This window comes from Ipomoea triloba, chromosome 14 (assembly GCF_003576645.1).
Source record: "Ipomoea triloba cultivar NCNSP0323 chromosome 14, ASM357664v1".
NCBI lineage: Eukaryota > Viridiplantae > Streptophyta > Magnoliopsida > Solanales > Convolvulaceae > Ipomoea > Ipomoea triloba.
This window is the reverse complement of record NC_044929.1, coordinates 20,696,237-20,716,627: the sequence shown is the minus strand read 5'-3', so window position 1 is coordinate 20,716,627 and position 20,391 is coordinate 20,696,237. Positions and strand designations below refer to the sequence as shown.

Genomic DNA, 20,391 nt, shown 5'->3' with positions numbered 1-20,391 from the left:
TTACTATCTTAATTAAGTACTAATTAATGGTGTTTTATGTTGCAATTAGCAGACTTGTAAGGTATATTTAATTTGCTTATGTTATCTTAATTACTCATATCATCATCTATCAATAATGTAATATAATATATATCAATATATGTAATGAAACTAGCTTCTTATTATATAATAAAATATTTGTATACCTAGTTATCTTCACCATAAAATTTATGAGCACATACTGAGCGTAGCCTGACCTCTTGGTCCTCTTGGTTACAGTTCATCAAATACTTTAGACTTTTTATTTTGACAGATATACCTATGACAATCAAAAATCGACTAAATTTGAATTTTACTTAATTGTCTTAAAAAATAACACTCTGTATATAAAATTTATGAGCACAACTCGAATCTTTCGGCTACGGTTCGCGAAATACATGAGACATTTGTTTTTGTCACATGACCGTACATTTGTGACACATATTTTTCCACTTAGAATCCTCAGATCAGTCAATGTTGAAATTTAAATCGCAAATTTCAATGGAAATGACATCACATAGTCATCCATCTTGCAGCTGCTAGCAAAAATGGTTACGTATGGAAGTGAATGTATGTATTGCCGGATGTCTAATCCATATATATAATATGTATATACTTAGGTAGCTAGCCACCAACGGTTTGTGGTTGAAGAGATGTACTTGCTCTTCAATGGAGTGTGTTGTCACTCAAAATCAACCAACATATTGTATTTGTTAGATAATTGCGCTCAATCCTGAACATTAGATAAATTGTCAGATGTGTTTCAATAGTTTATATATTTTACTTTTGAAGAGTTTGTTAGTGTCTATAATAAATTCTCCTTTTGATAAGAATTGAATCATGCACTATGTTTGCACCATGAAGTTAGTTGCCAGTACAATAAAACTATTTTAATTTTTTTGTATTAGTCAACCAGTTTAGCTATCTTAGTACCAATATAGAGTATTTGTTAGATCGTGATATAGGAAAACACTATATTCTCATGTGCCAAATCATTTTATATGATAGGAAATATCATGTTCTTTTCATGTGCCAAACCGTTTTACGGTAAGAAAATATATATCACACTCTCATATGTCAAAATCTTAATCATAACTCAATAAAGTCTTCACCGATGGGCTAATATTATTAAATTGGATAATGGAAAATACCTTGTTTTGGCATGTCAATTCAAAAGAATAAATACCACGTCGGCACGTCCTCATGTACTAAACCGTTTTACAGTAAAAAAAAAAAAATCACGTTCTCATATGTCTAAATCTTGATCATTGACTTGCTAAAGTAGTAGTAGTCTTCATCAATGGACTAACATCGTTAATGATATGAAAACACCATGCTCAACACCGTTAATGATATGAAAGCACCATGCTCTCGCGTTTCAATTCAAAAATATATATACCATTCTCATACCAAACCGCTTAATGGTAAAAGAATACCATGTTCTCGCGCGTTGTCAGAGCTTTAATTATATATCAACCGGATAAAGTTTTCCTCGAAGGAATAACATCATTAAATTCGATGAACCACATAAATGAAGGAGTGAAAAGTTTGTTAAGAATGAAATGTGGGAAGCCATTTGGAGTGTGAAACATAGACAAGTGTTGTTGCCACTCCAACAAATTAAAATTAAAGTAGTTCTGGTTAAAAGGAGGGAGGGATTAAGAGATGATGATAAGGAAATGAAAACAGATGGCCTTCGATCCATACGATGTGGGGAAGATTTTTTGCAAGCTTTCTGTTAGTCCATCGTCAATTATATTGCATCCTTTACTTCTCTTTTCCACTGTCTTTATGCTATTTATACTTCCACCCTTTGGTTCCTGGATTTCTGCTGTTTTCAAATGACAAACAGACAAGTGAGACAACCTTTTACCCTATTTTATTATTATCTTTTTCATTTTTTCATTTGTATTCATTAATCATTTTTTTTAAATATAATTGACCCTATTACATTGTAGTCATTAATCATTCTATATGTCTTAATGTTAAGATATTAGTTACCCTTTTACACACACGTTTGTGTCAAAAGAAAAAACCATTAAGATAATGGGTTTTAAATTTAACTAGCTATATATTTGAGTTAATGGAAAGAAAATGATGAATTATTAAGTAACTATATATTTGAGTTAATGGAAAGAAAATGATGAATTATTAAGTAAATCAATATGTATAAACTTATCTTTATATAATGTAGTAGTATAAAATTTAGAAAATGATGAATTATTAAGTAAACCAATATGTATAAACATATCTTTATATAATGTAAAGTATAAAATTACTATATAGCTACTATTTCTCAACCTACTCACTGAAGCTCGAACCCACTCCATCTTCCATGTAAGAGTGTAAATCGGAACACCGAGTGCCACTAAACCACAAGGTCTTTAGCATTCTCATTTTATTTTTTTCCACTGAATTGCATTTCTTTTCCCTTTTAATTCCTTCTTCCCAACCAAACACCCTATTAGAAATAAAGAAAGAAGAAGGCAAAGGATTTCTCTCCAATCCTTCTCTCTTTCACACCATTTTGTGGGTCTTACACTCCACACTCCCAATAATTTTTTAAACAAATTTAGAAAAAAAAATAATATTTTGTCTGTATAATTCATTATAGTGATATAATGTTTGTTGCTCCTTCCCATTATAGGCCAACTACATTTTTATCTTATTTATTCTCAAAGTGACTAATTTTACACAAACTTAACAGAACCATTAAATATAGACAAACTAATTTGAAACCTTAAATTTTGAAGAATTTTAGAGTTAATACCCAATATAGTCCTCGACTATAGTGGTTTTACTCACTTTAGTCCTAAATAACTTTTTGTGCTCAATTTAGTCCTCGACCTTAATATAGTTTTACACAATTTAGTCCTTTGTTAAAAATTCTGTTAGTTGACTGTTAGAAATATGGTTCTAATGGTAATTTCTAATCCTTCATCTCATTTGGGATGATTCATTCTTCTTTCCCTTATTAAGATCCACGCAAAAATACCAAATTTCGTACCAAATCAACTTCAACCCTAAATAAATAAATATAGAATAATAAATATTTGGGTACGAAGATTTACATTTCTGCGTGGATCTTAATAAGGAGAAGAAGAATAAATATCCTAAATGGGATTAAGGATGAGAAATTACCATTAGGACCCTATTTCTAACCGTCCACTAACAGAATTTTTAACAATGAACTAAATTGGGTAAAATCATCAAAGTCGGGGACTAAAATTGAGCACAAAAAGTCATTTAGGACTAAATTGAGTAAAACCACCATAGTTGAGGACTATATTGAGTATCAACTCAAGAAATTTATATAACCATTTATGAGTCCCACTACATATGTTACTATGAGAATTTGACTAATATATAAGGCTTGGACAAACCTACATTCATGATTCATGAACTATCTTTTGTAAGTAAATAGGGAGATAGAAATTTTTCCTCAAAAAAAAAGGGAGATAGAAATTAATTTTTTTTAAAAAAAGAATCTCAAACGGTTAATTGACCGTTGAGGAGGAATTTTTTTTTCTTCAACGGGCAATATGACCGTTCTCAACAATCAATATGACGTTGCTCAACAGTCATATTGATCGTTGAGATCCAATCGGATGCAAAGAACGTCATCCTTTGGATCCGCGAGAATTCTGTGATTCGTGGACCGTTGGCGCACATCATAAGTGAAATACGGGGTTGGCTTAGCAGAGCTTGGAGAATTGAATTGAGGGTGATCTATAGATAGCATAATAGAGTGGCTGACCGCTTGGCGTCACTCAGTGCATGTCAGATAGGAGGCAGGAGACTCCTTGAGGTGTGTCCCATCATTGGGGAGGAGGTTTATCTTGACGACTTGGCGCATGTCACCTGGGCGAGAAGAGTGGTGGAGCATAATTCCTATTAGAGCTCCTAGGGTCCCCCATCCGTTTCAGATATAAAAAAATGTATACACTTTAAAAAAGAAATTACGACTCATTGAAGTGGCATGTGCATGAACCCATTGGTGTGTGCCTACATATGCCACTCTCCCCGGAGATTTAATCTCCCTCCCCCAATCCTTCTCCACTCTTTTTTTCACATCGGATCGAATACGCAATAAGACAATTTTGAGAACACATGTTTAATAAATTTAGGATAAAATGATATTTTGGCCCTTAAATTATAGTGATATAATTTTTATTGCTCCTTTCAATTAGAGCCTTAATTTTTTTTTCTCCTTATCAATGGTCAATATGACCGTTGCTTATTGACCGTTCTCAATGATCAATATGACGTTGCTCAATAGTCATATTGACCGTTAAGGATAAATAATATATATATATATATATACACACACACACACACACACACACACACTTTAAAAAGGACTTAACGGTTCATCAAAGTGGCACGTGCAAGAGCCCATTAGTGCGTGCCTGTACACGCTACTGGCCCAGGAGATTTAATCTCCCTCTCCAAACCCTTATCCGATCCACTCTTTTTTTCCCGCATTTGATTGGAGATGCCATAAGACAATTTCAAGAACACATTAGGAAAAAAAAATGATAATTTGACCCTTGAATTATAGTGATATAATCTTTGTTGCTCTTTTCAATTATAGGCACAATATATTTTTATCTTACTTGTTCTTAAAGTGACTAATTTTACACAAGCTTAATAGAACCATTAAATATAGACAAATTAAACTAGTTTGAAAACTTAAATTTTGAAGAATTTTATATAATCATTTACATGTTCAAACCCCAATGAAGGGATTGTCGAACTTGATCTCTAGACCCATAGAGACGCGACTTCATCTCTATTTTGTGTCTAGAGTCGCACCTTCATCTCTATTAAGTTAGATGATCTGAAGTCAATCATGGCAACTTTTGAATTCATCATCTCAGATTGAAAATTAAACATATTTTGCTTTAGACTTTGGAGTTGAATTTTTTAGAATTAGATTGAATAGATTCTTCATTTGTGAGTATATATAGAGTAAACGTTCACTTTTCGGCCAATTCATGGTAAGTAATTTGAAGAATTTTTGTAAAACCTTGCACAATGTTTGCACCTTAATGATTTTTACATGTATAATTCCTCATGTTTGCCTTAGTGATTTATTGACCTACAATTAAAATAATTAATTTTACTTTTAAAAAATTAAATTCAACTTATCTTTATTTTTTAAAAGATTTTTCCTTTTTTTTTTCTTCGTTTTGAATTTTAGTTGTGAAGAAGGTAGAACTAAAAACATTCAATCGGGTCTCAATTTTTACTTTCTTTGACTTTGGATATATTTTGAATTTTGGCTTCTCGACACCTTTCTGGATCTTTTTCACTAAAACAAACAAGAATGCATCAATATAAGAGAAGCCTAGCTATGGAGCCTTAGAGCATCCCTATATATAGTTTTTAGTGTAGTTTTTGAGGATAGCAAGCTTACGTGGAGGAGAGAATGTGAGGAAAAAAAAAAAAAAAAAACCTTCTCCGGATAAGAACCTTGATTTTTATCACATTTGTGGGACCCACCAAAATCTATGATTTTCGCACAGCACTCACGTGCATTGCAACACAACGGCCACGTACTGTGCACGCACCGACTGGAGCGTTTTGTGCTTTGTTTTGTTTTTGTTTTTATTTTTTGTTTTTATTTTTTTAAAAAAAATTCATTAATTACTCTTTCTTCAACATTCAATGCATTTCTTTCCTTAAATAAACATTATTCAGAAGTGTTTAATTAAGGATATTTGCCTTTTGTTTGTTTGGCTCATTGGTTGGATTAGATCTTTTTTTTTTTTTTTGAACACTACTAACTTTATTACAATGCAGTATCTGTTCATAACAACTTTCTCAACCTATTAAAGCACAAGAGTCAGTATTGCCTCCGCCTCCACTGAGGCTCGAACCCACCACCATTGAGGCTCGAACCCACCACCTCCCGTATAAAGGAAAGAGTTTGATGCCACTGGACCACAAAGTCCGTCTGATCGTCTTTTGGTTGAATGATTTTGCAAAAGGAATCTTGGAGTGATAAGTGTTAAAATTTTAACATAAAATGACATTTTAAGTGGTTATTTTGTGGTAGAAATATTTGTTGGTCCACTTCCAATTTGACATGGGTCATAGTCATCGATTTGGGTTCTTCTAAATGAAATGATATATTGTACACTCAAAATGGATAATGGATGAATGAGAAATTGAGTCTCACAGTAGATCCATTTTAGTTGAAAAAATAAAGATGTGAAGTCTTGGAAGAAGCTTTCGTCTCACGTTAAAAAGAGATAGATGTGGGTTGCACTGATACATATACAATTCTCTTTTAGGAGGAGCTTGAATTTTATAGCATACAGGGAAAAAATTAGAAGACCAAGCGAACTACACTATATGCTAATTGAAGACACCTATCCGGAATGAAGGGGAGCTGACAGTACTCATGTTAATCTCTCCCTCCGATGAACTTAATTACGTGTCATCTTTTCTCGTTCATTACCAACTATACTTGTGTTTTTCTTTTAGGAAACCTAAGTTACAACACTCCTAACACCTAGGGAGGTAGCAAATTAAATAAGGTTTTAAGGAAAGTGTAAAGCCACATGACTCGAATTTGAACTCATAATCTTTTATTTTAGTGCTTGTATTTTTTAGAATTATTTTAACAATGTTCCAACAAGCTTAAAACCTTTTTTTCCTTGTGAAAATATCTTTCCCCATATTACTAATGAATAGCAATGGGGACGAAAACAACAATGGTGGAAATAGCAACAATGTTGCACATTTTGAAATCATGGTGAACCTTGGTTCGCAAACCAGTGGTCGCATCAAAGGGTATATCCCTACGATACAGGTACTTTTGTTGGTACCAAGTGGATTGGTTAAAAATTAGAGAAGCTCAACGAATCAAACTTCAAAATTAGGTGGAAACAAAAGATGTTGTTCTATCTGGCAACTCTCGGCTTGGTAAGATTCTTGACCGAGAAGATTCATGAGTTGAAGGAACATGAGACGACTGTACAATTCATGAGTGTCGTGGAGGCTTGGAAGCACTCTAACTTCCTTTGCTGAAAATATGTGTTCAACGGGTTGCACGATGCATTGTATGATATATGCAACAAATATGTTACAGCCAAAACATTGTGGGATGTATTCGACCACAAGTATAAACACGAGGATGCTAGCGCAAAAAAAAAAATAAAAATAAAAAATTTGTCAATTCCTTAACTTTAAAATGGTGGATTCTAAGATTGCGATGAATCAAATCGAAGAAATTCAATTAATCATTAGCATGATCTGTGATGAAGGCATGGTAGTGAGTGAAGCCTTTGGTAAGAATCCATGCTTGTCCATGCTTGTGTAAGAATTTGGTGTCTAGCTTGTTGCTGAACAAGCATGGATTCATGATGGCCTTAGAGTTAGACAAAAGTTAGGCATGTTTGTAGGAAAAAAAAGGTTCTGTACTTGATGCGTTGTTTAACCTCAATGTAACGACCGTGATGAATAATAGCAAAGTTAATTTTGTTTACTTGCTTGAGCCTTCCAATTTGTGGCATGGTAGACTAGGTCATGTTAATTTTAATTCTATATATAGATTAATTAACATGAACCACACTCATACATTCCAAATTAACGCAAATAACAAATAAATGTGAAATTTGTGCTGGGGTAAAACATTTAAAACACCATTCAAATTGGTCTAGTGGATACCCAAATTAACTAGCACATAGGTTCAATAGGAAACTAAATTTTGAAACAGAACATGTCAATGTGGGGTCTCGAACTCCTATCCACTCCTCAGCTCATTGAACAATGACTCCCTTACGAGGCTAGTATGCTTATAAGCTTATTAATGCTTTAATGATTCAAAATATTGGTTGAACCGCTTCAAAAGAGAATTGATTGGACTCAATATTTAGAAACTTGTAGAGAACTAGGAAGATTGGAAGGTTACTGTATAAGATATATCATCATTTACCCATGGTGTTTTAATTTATGTTGCAATTAGCAAACTTGTAAGATATATTTGCTTAATGTGTGTCTATAATTATTATGTGTGTGTCTAATGAAACTTCTTACTATATTATTATGTCTTGATTCCCAACTATGGTCATGGAAAATTGATTAGACTTGAACTTTGATTAGTTGTCGAAAAAATAACACTTTGTAAGTCTGTATATAAAATTTATGAGCATATATACATTGAGTCTCTCGGTTACAGCACTTTGTCAAATACTTAGGACTCTTATTTTAGTATGCTTAGCTATGATATTAATCGATTAGATTTGAATTTTTTTGACCAACAGTCTTTAAAAATAATATTATGTATATAAAATTATTAAGCACACATCAAACCTCTCGGTACTTAAAAACTTTTTTTTTTATAAGTTACATAACCGTACGTTTGTAAGTCATCATTTGTGGCAGCTCGATTAATTTAGACACAAATTTCAATGCTACTGACATCGTATAGTCATCCATCTTGCAGCTGGGCGGTGGCAAAAATGATGAAAGTGAATGTATTACCGGACGCCTACCCATATAATATGTATATATTTATAGTAGCTAGCCACCAACGGTTTGTGGTTGAATAAAAGTACGTATATATTTTCAAAATGTTTATATACCGGTGTCTATAATAAGATGAATTCAATATATTAATTTTTGTTAGTAGGAATCGGGCTTTGCATTACATCATGAAGTTGCCTGTAAAACAAAACTTCAAATTTTTAATTTTTAATTTTTACTTTTTGGGTTAGTCAATTAGTTTAATTAGTTGTGTCACAATACCAATATAGAGACTATGTATTTGGCGGTTCATGATATCAGAAAACACTATATTATTGTGTGTCAAATCGTTTTATGATAGAAAAGTACTGTGTTCTTACCGTCTCACATGTCAATTCAAATTATTTTATGATAGGAATATTACGTTCTCGCAGGTTAAATCATTTTATGATAAAACAAATACCACGCCTTCATGTGCCAGACCATTTTACGATAAGAAAATACCATGTTCTCGTTATCTCGTATGTCAAAATCTTAACCATCAACGGGATATATATAAAGTCTTCATTAATGGACTAATATCATAAAATTTTATGATATATAGGAAACTACCGTGTTCTCGCATGTCAATTAAAAAAATAAATTTCACTTTCTCATGTACTAAACCATTTTACAGTAAGAAAATATCACGTTCTCTTATGTCAAAATCTTAATCATCAACTGGATAAAGTCTTTATCAATGGACTAACATCATTAAATTCGACGATATACATACAATATTTGCTAATTCATGATATAAGAAAAAAAAAAAAAGCTATATTCTTGTGTATCAAATAGTTTTATGATATGAAAACACCCTGTTCTCGCATGTCAATTTTAAAAAATAAATATCACGTTTTTATGTACTAAACCGTTTTACATTAAGAAAATAATACATTTTCGTATGTCAAAATATAATCTTGCATCAACTCGGTAAAATCTGCATAGATGGACTAACATCTATCATTAAATTCAATGATACCCATAATATTCGCTAGTTCATGATATAGGATAATACTATATTTTCGTGTATCAAATCATTTTATGATGCAAAAACACCGTGTTCTTGCATGTCGATTCAAAAAATAAATACCACGTTCTTACATGTCAAACCGTGTAATGGTAAGAAAATACCACATTCTCGTTGTCAAAACTTTAATTATCAACCCGATAAAATTTTCGGGACTAACAACATGGTTACATTCGAAGAAACAAATAAATGGAGTGAAAAGTTTATTAAGAATCAAATATGGGAATGAAGCCATTTGGAGTGTGAAACAGATACAAGTGTTGTTGCCACTCCACCAAAATTAAAGTTGTGAAAAAAGGGGGAGGGATTAGGAGATCATAAGGAAATGAAAACAGATGGCCTTCGATCCGTACAATGTGGGGATCGAAGATTAAAGCTTTCTGGTAATCCAACGTCAATTGCATCCTTTTCCACTGTATTTATGCTATTTAATTCCGGCCTTTGCTTCCCGGATTTCCGCTGTGTATGTTCATATGACAAATGGACAACATTTTGCCCAATTGTATTATTATCTTTTTCTTTTTTGTTTTTTCCATTTGTATTCATTAATCATTCTATCTGCACCAATGTTAGATATTAATTACCCTTAAGACACACACACTTTCATGTCAAAAAAAAAAAAACCATTAAGATAATGGGGTTTAAATTTAAGCTAGTAACTATATATTTGAGTTAATGACTTAATGGAAAGAAAATGGTTCATTATTAGGTAAATTAATATGTATAAACTAATGTTTATATAATGTAGTAGTATAAAATTACAATATTCTTTGATTTACATGAAAGTCTACAACCGCTATCTGAATATGCATTTTGATTTTTGGATGAAACTCGCATCGTAAATTTAGCTGGTAGGGAAATACAAGAATGTAAATCGGTTAGGTAGTCCACAAGTGACCGGTTTAGACCGAGAAGGTAATAAGCAACTCTCACATATAGGAAGTCAAACTTGAATCATTGTGGTTAGTGAGCTAACTGTCTGACCAATTAAGTTAGAAGCCTAGAATTGCCCAAAATTAGTATATTCTAGCCCCATTCTGGACATATGCTTCATATATGTAGTTAAGTTATTGCTTCACTCATTTTCCTTAATTATTTGGTATTTATTTGCATTGACACCATCACTAAAAAAAATGTAATGCTCATTGATTTTTATAATCTTAAATTTTGGATTAGTTATGGGATATTTTTAGACCTAAAGTCAGGGAAAAAATGGGCCTAAGCTAGAGGGAGTAATTATTCTATAGATAGGCTCAAAAGCCTTTTTAGGACCTACTTAGAAGCCTTTTTAAAGGCCTATATATTATATAGATTTTTAAACAGGCTTTCAGGCCAGGTCAGGCTTTCCGTAGGTTCAGGCTTGAACCTAGTACAAAGCCTACATACAAGCCCATGCTTAGGCCCAAGCTTTAAATTTCCAAAGCAGACCCAGACCTAATTATCTAAAGCTTAGCCGGGCCTGGCTTATTTCCACCCCTAGAGATACCTAACAACATTCACTATCATTCTCTTCTTTTCTTTACATTTTGTGGGTCCAACTCTTCCACGTCACCATATAATAATCTATTTTTCTTCTTTTTGTCTCACCATTTTATGGGCTCTACACTCAAGATTATTATTTTTTTTATGACAAAAAAAAAAAAAAAAAACACTCAAGATTATTTATTACATACTTTATTCACTTTCCTATAATTTTAGTTTTATATTTTGATTTTTACTCCAAATAAGTTTATAAATAAATACATACATCATTTTCAAACTAAAAATAAAATTTTAACTATTTAATTGAAACAAATAAAATCACATTAAATTCAACTTTGAAGTACATTAAATTCAATCATGAAAACATAAATAAAAAAAATACAAAAGCATAAATAAAAAGAAAAATGCATAAAATTTATTGTGAAAATATCTTCTTCGTGATATAGTCGCAAATCTTTTTGTAATTGCTTCGTTCATTTGTCAAGTATCTTTATACTATAATTGAAGACATATTGAGAGAAAAATAGAAGTGTAGAGAAATTTTGAGGAGAAAGAAAAGTGTAGAGACATTTTGAGAGTTAGGTATATAGAAAAATAGAAATTAATTTTTTTTTAAAAAAAAATCTTAAACGGTCAATACGACTGTTGCTTATTGACCATTCTCAACGATCAATATGACGTTGCTCAACAATCATATTCACCGTTGAGGATAAACAATATATTCTTTAAAAAAAAAAAACTAATGGTTCACTAAAGTTGCACGTGCTAGCACACATTGGTGAGTCATGAGTGCACGCACGGCGCACGCTCCTCTCGTCAGAATTTGCAAATTGCACCGTTTGTCGGAAATCGTTCTTAAGGCAAAGTGATTTATAACATGACACAAAATTTTTACTTCTACTTCCTTTCTAAACCAGCTTACATAAACATCATAAAATTCGACGCTATACATACAATATTCGCTAGTTCAACATATAGAAAAATACTATATTCTCGTTCAAATCATTGTATGATACGAAAATACCGTGTTTTCGTGTGTCAATTAAACAAAAAATAGCACAATCTCATATGCTGAACCACACACTTAACAATAAGAGATTACCATGTTCTTGTTGTCAAAATGTTAATTATATATCAACTCCATAAAGTTTTCATAAAAAACTAACATCGTTAAATTTGAAGAAATAAAAAAAATGAATGAGTGAAAATTTGAAGATGACAAACATGTGCAGTAACAACATTTTGGCCCTTGCAAAAAGATTCTGGCAAGCAGGCCCGAAAATGCACTTTAGTTTTGATTATGGTATGCATCAATCTATTTTAAGGCATTCGTATACTATTTTTTTGGTCCAACTCTTCTACATCGTTATATAACTTATTCTTTTTTTTTTTTCTCCAATCCATTCCCATATTCTCACTATTCTATGGGCCCTACACTTCACATCATTTATTACTTTATTTAGTTTTCTATATATTAAAAGTGTAGACAAATTTTGAAAGATAGGTATATACAGAGATTAAAAAAAAATTAAATAAATAAATAAATAAAAGAATCTTAAACCGCCAATTGACCATTGAGGAGGAATTTTTTTTTCCTCCTAAACAATCAATTTTGATCATTGTCAACAATCAATATGACCGTCGTCAATAATGACATTGCTCAATAATCATATTCACCGTTGAGGATAGATCATATGTATTCTTTAAAATAATTGATGGTTCACAGGCACGTACCATGCACGCCATACTTAAACATCATTAAATTTGACGCCATACATACAATATTCGCTAGTTCAAGATATAGGAAAATACTATATTCTCGTGTATCAAATCATTTTATGATACGAAAATACCGTGTTCTCGTGTGTCAATTAAAAAAAATACCATGTCCTCGTATGCCTGACCACTTAACAGTAAGAGAATACCATGTTCTCGTTGTCAAAATGTCAATTATCAACCCCATAAAGTTTTCATCAAAAGTGTAGACAAATTTTGAAAGTTAGGTATATACAGAGATTAAAAAATTAAAAAATTAAAAAAGGAAAGAATCTTAAACGATTAATTGACCATTGAGGAAAAAAAAATTTCCTCCTCAACGATCAATATGACCGTTGGTCAACATTCATACTGATCGTTGTCAACAGTCAATGTGACCGTTCTCAACGATCAATGTGACATTGCTCAACAGTTATATTGACCGTTGAGGATAAATAATATATATTCTTTAAAAAAACTTATGGTTCACACATAGGCACGCACCATGCACGCGTCACTCGCTCAGGACATTTAATTTTTGGAGATTAAATCCCCCTTCCTCAACCCTCCTCCCCTTTTTTTTCTCTACATTGGAGATGTCATATAAGACAATTTTAAGAATAGTAAATATGACAGATAAAATGAAATAAATGGAATATGCATTAGTGAATATATTAAATTAATTTATAATTAAACTTCATATAGGACCCAAAACTTGACTCTAAGATTAGTCCAACTAACTTTTTTTTAATGAAGTTTTAGCAAATTTTAGGCATCGCTTTAAGCTCCCTCAATGGGTAGCCTCAACTTTTCCATTGCTTTGGCAGCTGTTCTCGCTTCGTGGCTTGCAGCGCCTGAATCGAAGGGAAAATTACATTTTTGGTCCTCTAGTTATACCCGTGGTATAGACTAAGTTCCTGAGTTATATGTGCAGTCATTCTTAACCTCTAAATTATGCATGGAACGGCGATTTTAGTTCTTGAAAGACTAAATCAACTATTTTATTAAGTGACAAATTTGTGGTAGAAATAGTCCCCGAGGAACTAAAATTGTCACTTTGTGCATAACTTGAGGGTTAAAGATGATCACGCATATAACTCAAGAACTAAATTGATAAGATATAACTAAAAGACGAAAAATACAATTTATCTAAAAATTTATATGTTGATAAAAATTCAAAGTTATCCTTTAATTATTTTCAATTAACACAATCTTTTCAATTAACTATTTTTTTAAAAGAAGAATAACGCCAAAATGAGTTTTTAATACATAGCAAATTATCGCCTAAATATTCAAAAAGAAAGGAAAATACCATACCTTTTCAACTCAGAAAATGAAAATCATTGTTGACATAAAATGCTTCATTATTATTTTAAAAAAATTATAAATGTTCTTCATATGAAAAACAAAAAAGATGTAAAAGAAAAACAAAAACGTATACAATGTTATACTTACAATCTCATACTACAGAAAATTGAACAGAAACCAAAAGAGAATGTGCTCTGCCGACATGATTGAGTTGCCCATCCATTTTCATCCCTAGTAAATCTTGAACCATAAGATCCTACAAGCTTTCAGCACATATATATCAGCAGATGAGATTAGTCCACACGTTCTGGCTACTATTTCTTTTTCAATCCTGATTTTATATTTATATATAGTAACTAATTTAGTTTGAATGTTTCCCCCCACTTTATGGCAAAATTCAGCGCTGTATTTGGAACTTTTCTGCAAATCTTTTGGCCATTGCAGATGACCAACATTTGGTCCAGTCACGACATTTTGGCCCTCGCAAAAAGGACTCCGGCAAGCAGGCCTGGAAGTGAAACTTTAAGGTTGAGTACACTATAAATCAACAACAACACTTGAAGAGCAGGTGTTCGATAAACTAAAGGAAAATGACACTTTTGATATCTAAATTACATAGTTTTTTCCCGCCTCAAATCCCCCTTAGTATCCTCAAAATGGCTAATTTTATCCGACCCTTAAATAGAACCGGTAATTATCAACAAAGCAGTCTGGAATTCTAAAATTTGAAGAATTTTTATATGATTTTAAGATGTTAGTAACAGCTTATTCAACTATTAGAAGCATAATTAGGGGGAGATGGTATCTTAAAATTACGTAAAAGTCCTTTAAATTTTAGGGTTGTAGACTACTTTGTCAATATTTAACGGTTTTGTTAAGGGTTTGGTACAGTTAGCCACTTTGAAGATAGTTAAGGAGGAAAATGTGGTGTGTCTATAATTGAGGGGAAACAAACACTATATCACTATTATTCAAAGGTCAAAAGTGTCATTTTCCCTTAAACGTAAAAATCATTCAAATTACCGAAAAGTATGCTGAACAAATTGGGAAGACTCAGGGGGACCTTGAACAACACAAGGCCACTGATAGATATGGGAATCTTGTTTAAGGAACCCACAAGACTGTAATGAAAGAGCAAATTGTCAGCACCAAATTATGGCAAAGCCAGCTGAGATATGTATCAAAAGATCTAATTTTGCAAATGTAGCTTTGTTCATGCAGCAAAGCAGATCCAGTTATCGATCTAATGCCAGAATTTCATGAACCGATTATAGTCAAACTTGAAGGAACATATAATGTATTACCTGTAAGTTGTTGGGCCAGTTTGATTCAAAAACCACATTGATGTGAAGCTAATGGCAAGCCCTAATACTCCACTAGCTGTTGCAGCAACCCAAAACATTGGCATCCTAACTACTTCGCTGTCAGATGAAACAGAAAACAGTATGAGAATCTACTTTTTTCATGTCCAGAGATTGAGACTGCTCAGTGTAATAGCTTAGGTTTCTTTTCATTTATAACAATAAACTTATCAGGAAGTAATTATAAAGGTAGCATGCTTACGCGTTCACTACGTACTCCCATTCGTTGAACAGGAGAATTAAGCCGATGGCAAATGGTAAAGATAATGCATTGTTCAACAGCACCATTGAAGCTTCATTAAGAGATCCAGATTTTGTCAATTGCTTGGCTCTGTCCATGATGCGCCTCAGTGTGAGCTGTTGCAGTAAATGCCCCATGACAATCAGAAAAACAGTTCATAGAAATAAGAAACATAGAACATTGAACTTTTAACCACATGATTTAAAGAAGTCCGAAAGCAAACATGTAAGGAATGGCACAAGTGAAACAGAGAAATGATGGAAGCATAATCTACATACCGAGTAACTTGCAGTTAGGACACAATTAATTGACTGCCATGCATAACCAGTAGAGTCAAAAGAGAGATCTGTTATGCCTCCAGATATGGCTGATATAATCTGCAGTCAAAAGGGAACTAATCATCAACAATGAGCAAAAAACTAAAATGAAAATAATTATAGTATTACAACTATATACAAGATCGTAAAGCATTCCTCTTCTTAAATGAAGCCCAAAGGTTTCTTCCATATGGAAAATAACATACCATAAGAAACATGGCTGTCCAAACTTGCTGCTTCTGTCTCTTCCGGAAAACATAATACTCTCCTATTGCTGTTAAAATATTTGTGACATTCTTCAGAATGGTCACCATTGCAACATTTATGTATTTCAGACTGCAAAGATGCAGTGTAAACATCATTGACAAAGCATAGTACAGCTATGCAATGGTATTTATATTAACTAAGGCTTATATCAGATTTACCTATACATTCCTGATATGAGCATGCCAATGAAGATCAAATTAACAGGGATCCAAACCTTGATTAGCTTCCAATTGAGTTTCTCTAGTGAAACTGCTCCAGAGAAACCCAATATAACAATTACAGCAGTACTGATAAAATTCTGCAATAAGCGTGAAAAGATTAATTGATTTGTTCATAGATCAAAACATTTCATTGGGGGGTTTCTAGATGACCCAGTAGAGACATTTGGGAAGGGTTGGATTTTGAGATGTGAACAGAATTAAGTTGTTCATCTAGAAACGGGGTTTCTGGAAACTGAAAGTTCTCAAACAGTTCAAATTAAGAAGTCTTCTTTTGAAGCCTAAGATAATAAGTTAGGGAGTCTTGCACATTTGACACTCCTCAACTGGTCACAGGAATGGAGGTGGACCAATTTAAATGTTTTATAAAAGAAATTACCTGGTAAAACATCAATGAAATACCAGCACTGAAAGAATAACTTGAAAGAACAACTTTGTTCATTAGGATCATGGCGCAGGAAGAAAGACAATATGCTGTTCCAGAAACAAAGGGCCCGGATTTTCTTTGAGATCCATGTTCTCTTTTTCCTTCTCCATTAAAAATAGGATTGACACCATCACTTGATGCTCTATTATCTTTGTAAAACCTGTGAGATGTGAGAGTTAGTATTCTGTAAATTATTTACTAATTGCTTATCAATTCAGAAAACATTAAAATAGCTTCCTTGATGAATGGAAGTATAACCCGAGGTCAAAAGTTCATATATGACTTATGAGAGCAATTTTATGCAAACAACGCTGAAATTCAGATCTTTTCTTACACCATATTGCTTTTGCACTATCCAAATGATCATCAAATATTGTGTATAACAAGCTTGAAATGCTGAAATTGTTCTTGAAGTTCAAACAAAAGACAGAAGAAACATACTGTATATGAACTCGGATTGTTTAGTAAAGTAAGAAACATTATGTTTAACCAGTGGATTCAAGTCATTCAAAGGGCACTCCATCTACCTGCTGCAATGATTATTTTTCCAGTGCTCATGTGACGGAACAAAATATGAAACAGGCTCATGATCTTCATTCAACATAAAATAAACTCAGCCAGAACTCCAAAGAATCAATCTCAAACACGGCTCATTCACTATACATAACCAAAATGTTTGATAAATGAACTCTAAAATCACACACCTGTCACTTGCTGCATGTGTTTTGTGTAACACATTGAATCTTTCACCAAATGCTGACTTTCCATTTAAAGGGCCATAATCTGGTTCCTTAGCATCATGATAGATAATTGATTCTAGTTTTACCTCAGTCGACATGGATTCCTATGATATCAAGAGAGAAGACAATGAATACAAAACAGAGATCATGAAGTAATACTTAGATAACTAACTAATGGTCCTGAGCAATTAAAATCAAAATCAGAATTCGGAACATCAAAATATGGGGAAAAGGCTCACTATGAAAACTTTTTTCCACACAAGCAATTAAACTGAACAAGAAATTTCATTCCTAACTGCCAAAACTTTCAATTTGTTTCCTTCTGAAATTGAGATGAAAAAGAAGACTGCACTTACCTTTGAATCCTCAGAAGCTTACAGTCCACAGATAAATCTCCACAATCCTGAAGGATTTCACGAACATATAACGAGCTACAACAATAACAATCCTCCTGTGGAAAAGATGAATCGAAACCTTAAACTCCAAAATTTGACGAAAATGTACAAAATATCTATAATGCCAGCGCCAGAGTGGTAAATACGAAAAGGATCCCACGCGGACGGCGCGGTGAGGGAACAGAAAGTATGAAAAGGAGGGCGGAAAGCAAAGATGAACGAGTGAACGAAGACGTGAATCAGAGGAAGAAGCAATAGCAGCTAGGTTGCATTAATTTCAATCCCAAGTTCCCAACAATTCACATTATAATAACATGCACAGTTTTTTTAAACAAATCATGATTGGAACCTACAGAATTTAGATCGGAGAGCGAGATTCCAGGAGCAGAAGAAAAAGCGCCCCATTTGTTTAATTCCGGGAAATGATTTCTAGGCGGAGGATCCTCCTCCTCCGCCATTAGTCAAACTTCCTTTTTGTTTTTTGTTTTATTTTTTCTCTGAAATCTGGCTTTGAATATAAGAAATTAGTAGGAACATGAATGTTGTGATCGCAGGGAGAGAGCTGCGATGAGCAGCAAAGGTCCGTTTTTGAACGTGTTGATTCAAGATTTGCGCGAAAAACATGGCGGGTACTGCTCAAACCAATGGGCTTCGCACAATCTTCCATGTGGGCCGATACTCTCTGTTCGATTATAGAAAGCATCTACCTTTATCCCGTTAAAAGTAAGATTAAATGTAGGTTAACCAATCACTTGAGTTATTTTTTTTAAAAAAAGTTAAATTCTCAACTTCAAAGGTCTCTCACATTTTAATTTGACAAACATTTGAGAAGATATAAATCACGATCACTTAGTAGTTCAATGCCAAATGTCTGTAAGATATGTTCATTTTGGGCATAATTCCTGCAATGTTGCTGTCAATATTCGAACTTTGATGTCTTTTTCCAAATCACTCAAGTTATTCTAATAAGACAAGTTGTTTATTTTTAGCATACTGATATTTTATTTTTAATGAACCTATTAAAAATGAAGTTATAATATACAAAATAAATATTTAATACACTAAAAATGAATATTTATGTTAATGATTCATCTTACAATGTAAATCATTGTTCATAGTATAACCATTCACAAAAATTATATGTTTGGTGTATATTTATAAACTGTTATACTCTCATAACACATGGTATAACAATTCGCAAAGGCAATTAATGAAATGATGATTTTGATTTCTTGGCTTATTATGAAAATTTTAATGGTTTAGAACAATAAATTACGATTTTGTCGCAATACTGACTAACATGTGTCACACATGCAATGTAAGTGTAGTGAATTTTAACAATTTTCATTAATGAGTGGTCAAAATTGTCACCTAATAAAAAATTACTCTGTAGAATATTAATAATGCTTGCATCAACAATTAAGAGATTGAAATCACTATTCTATATGAATTAAATACATGATCGGCCTCGGCCATGGCACCACCAATTTTTGAATCCCAAATTCTTTTTTTTTAAGTATTTTATATATAATCTATTATTTTTATATTTGATGATTATATGAACTTCTTTTTCTAGATCAATTGACATGTGCATTATCAACAGATCGATTTTAAAGAATGAATGAATGGAATATACTCCTTACATAGTGCTACTGCGTAGGGAAGAACAATAAATAGAGAATTATTACCACTATCTCATAAAGACAAATGTTAGGCGCACACGGAAAGATGTAATTGAGTAAGTAAAGCATAATTTTTGTACTAAAAGGTTATGAGTTTGATTCACCATCGCAAAAAATTTTCTTAATACAGTTTATCACTATACGTGTTTTCCTCGTCACCCAAAAACTTAGAAATTAGAAGTAACTTAACTTTAAATTAAAAAAAATGTGAGTTTTAAACAAAAACAATGGAGTTTTAAATTCATTTTTCTTTTTTAACAAAATATATTATATCTTTTAACCTGATTAAGTTAATCATATCGTCACCATTTTTTATATTACTCAATAAATTAATTGACCGTTGATGGATATATTAGACCTATTCTTATGGAGTTTATATTTGTATTTAATTTATTTGTATTTATTTTGGTTGTTGGTTAGAACTACCTTCCACTATTCTCTGTAGGTTTTAGCTATAAATACCTTATATCTACCAGGAATAATAGACAAGCATTCATTCCTTATATGGTATCAAGAGCAGTTCCTCCAACGAGATAAACTTCCCTCAATTTTTTTTTTCTTTGTTCAACTATGGCTGCTCTTCTCATTCAACTAAATGCTCCTACCAACTTTCCCATACGGTTAACCTCATCAAAT

At 32.4% G+C, this 20,391-nt stretch overlaps 1 protein-coding gene across 1 annotated transcript; it reads right to left on the bottom strand.

Moving 5' to 3' along the window:
- Positions 1 to 14,090: 14,090 nt before the first annotated feature.
- Positions 14,091 to 18,620, bottom strand: LOC116005195 (GDP-mannose transporter GONST2-like). The gene is made up of 11 exons (XM_031245450.1): positions 18,427 to 18,620; positions 18,035 to 18,129; positions 17,643 to 17,782; positions 16,891 to 17,098; positions 16,452 to 16,591; positions 16,233 to 16,362; positions 15,988 to 16,086; positions 15,671 to 15,825; positions 15,412 to 15,528; positions 15,131 to 15,228; positions 14,091 to 14,615 (listed from the first exon to the last, which is right to left on the bottom strand). The coding sequence occupies exons 3-11, from the start codon at positions 17,774 to 17,776 to the stop codon at positions 14,572 to 14,574; spliced, it is 1,125 nt and encodes a 374-aa protein (XP_031101310.1). The 5' UTR covers positions 17,777 to 17,782; positions 18,035 to 18,129; positions 18,427 to 18,620; the 3' UTR covers positions 14,091 to 14,571.
- Positions 18,621 to 20,391: the final 1,771 nt, after the last annotated feature.

What these genes read in the sequence shown, in the direction of transcription:
- LOC116005195 (XM_031245450.1), bottom strand. Translation starts at nt 17,776, where the DNA reads ATGTCGACTGAGGTAAAACTAGAATCAATTATCTATCATGATGCTAAG. An exon ending in CTCATATCAGGAATGTATAG is followed by an intron (nt 16,363 to 16,451) that starts GTAAATCTGATA and finishes GCATCTTTGCAG; the next exon opens with TCTGAAATACATAAATGTTG. An exon ending in ACTGGCCCAACAACTTACAG is followed by an intron (nt 15,229 to 15,411) that starts GTAATACATTAT and finishes CTTTCATTACAG; the next exon opens with TCTTGTGGGTTCCTTAAACA.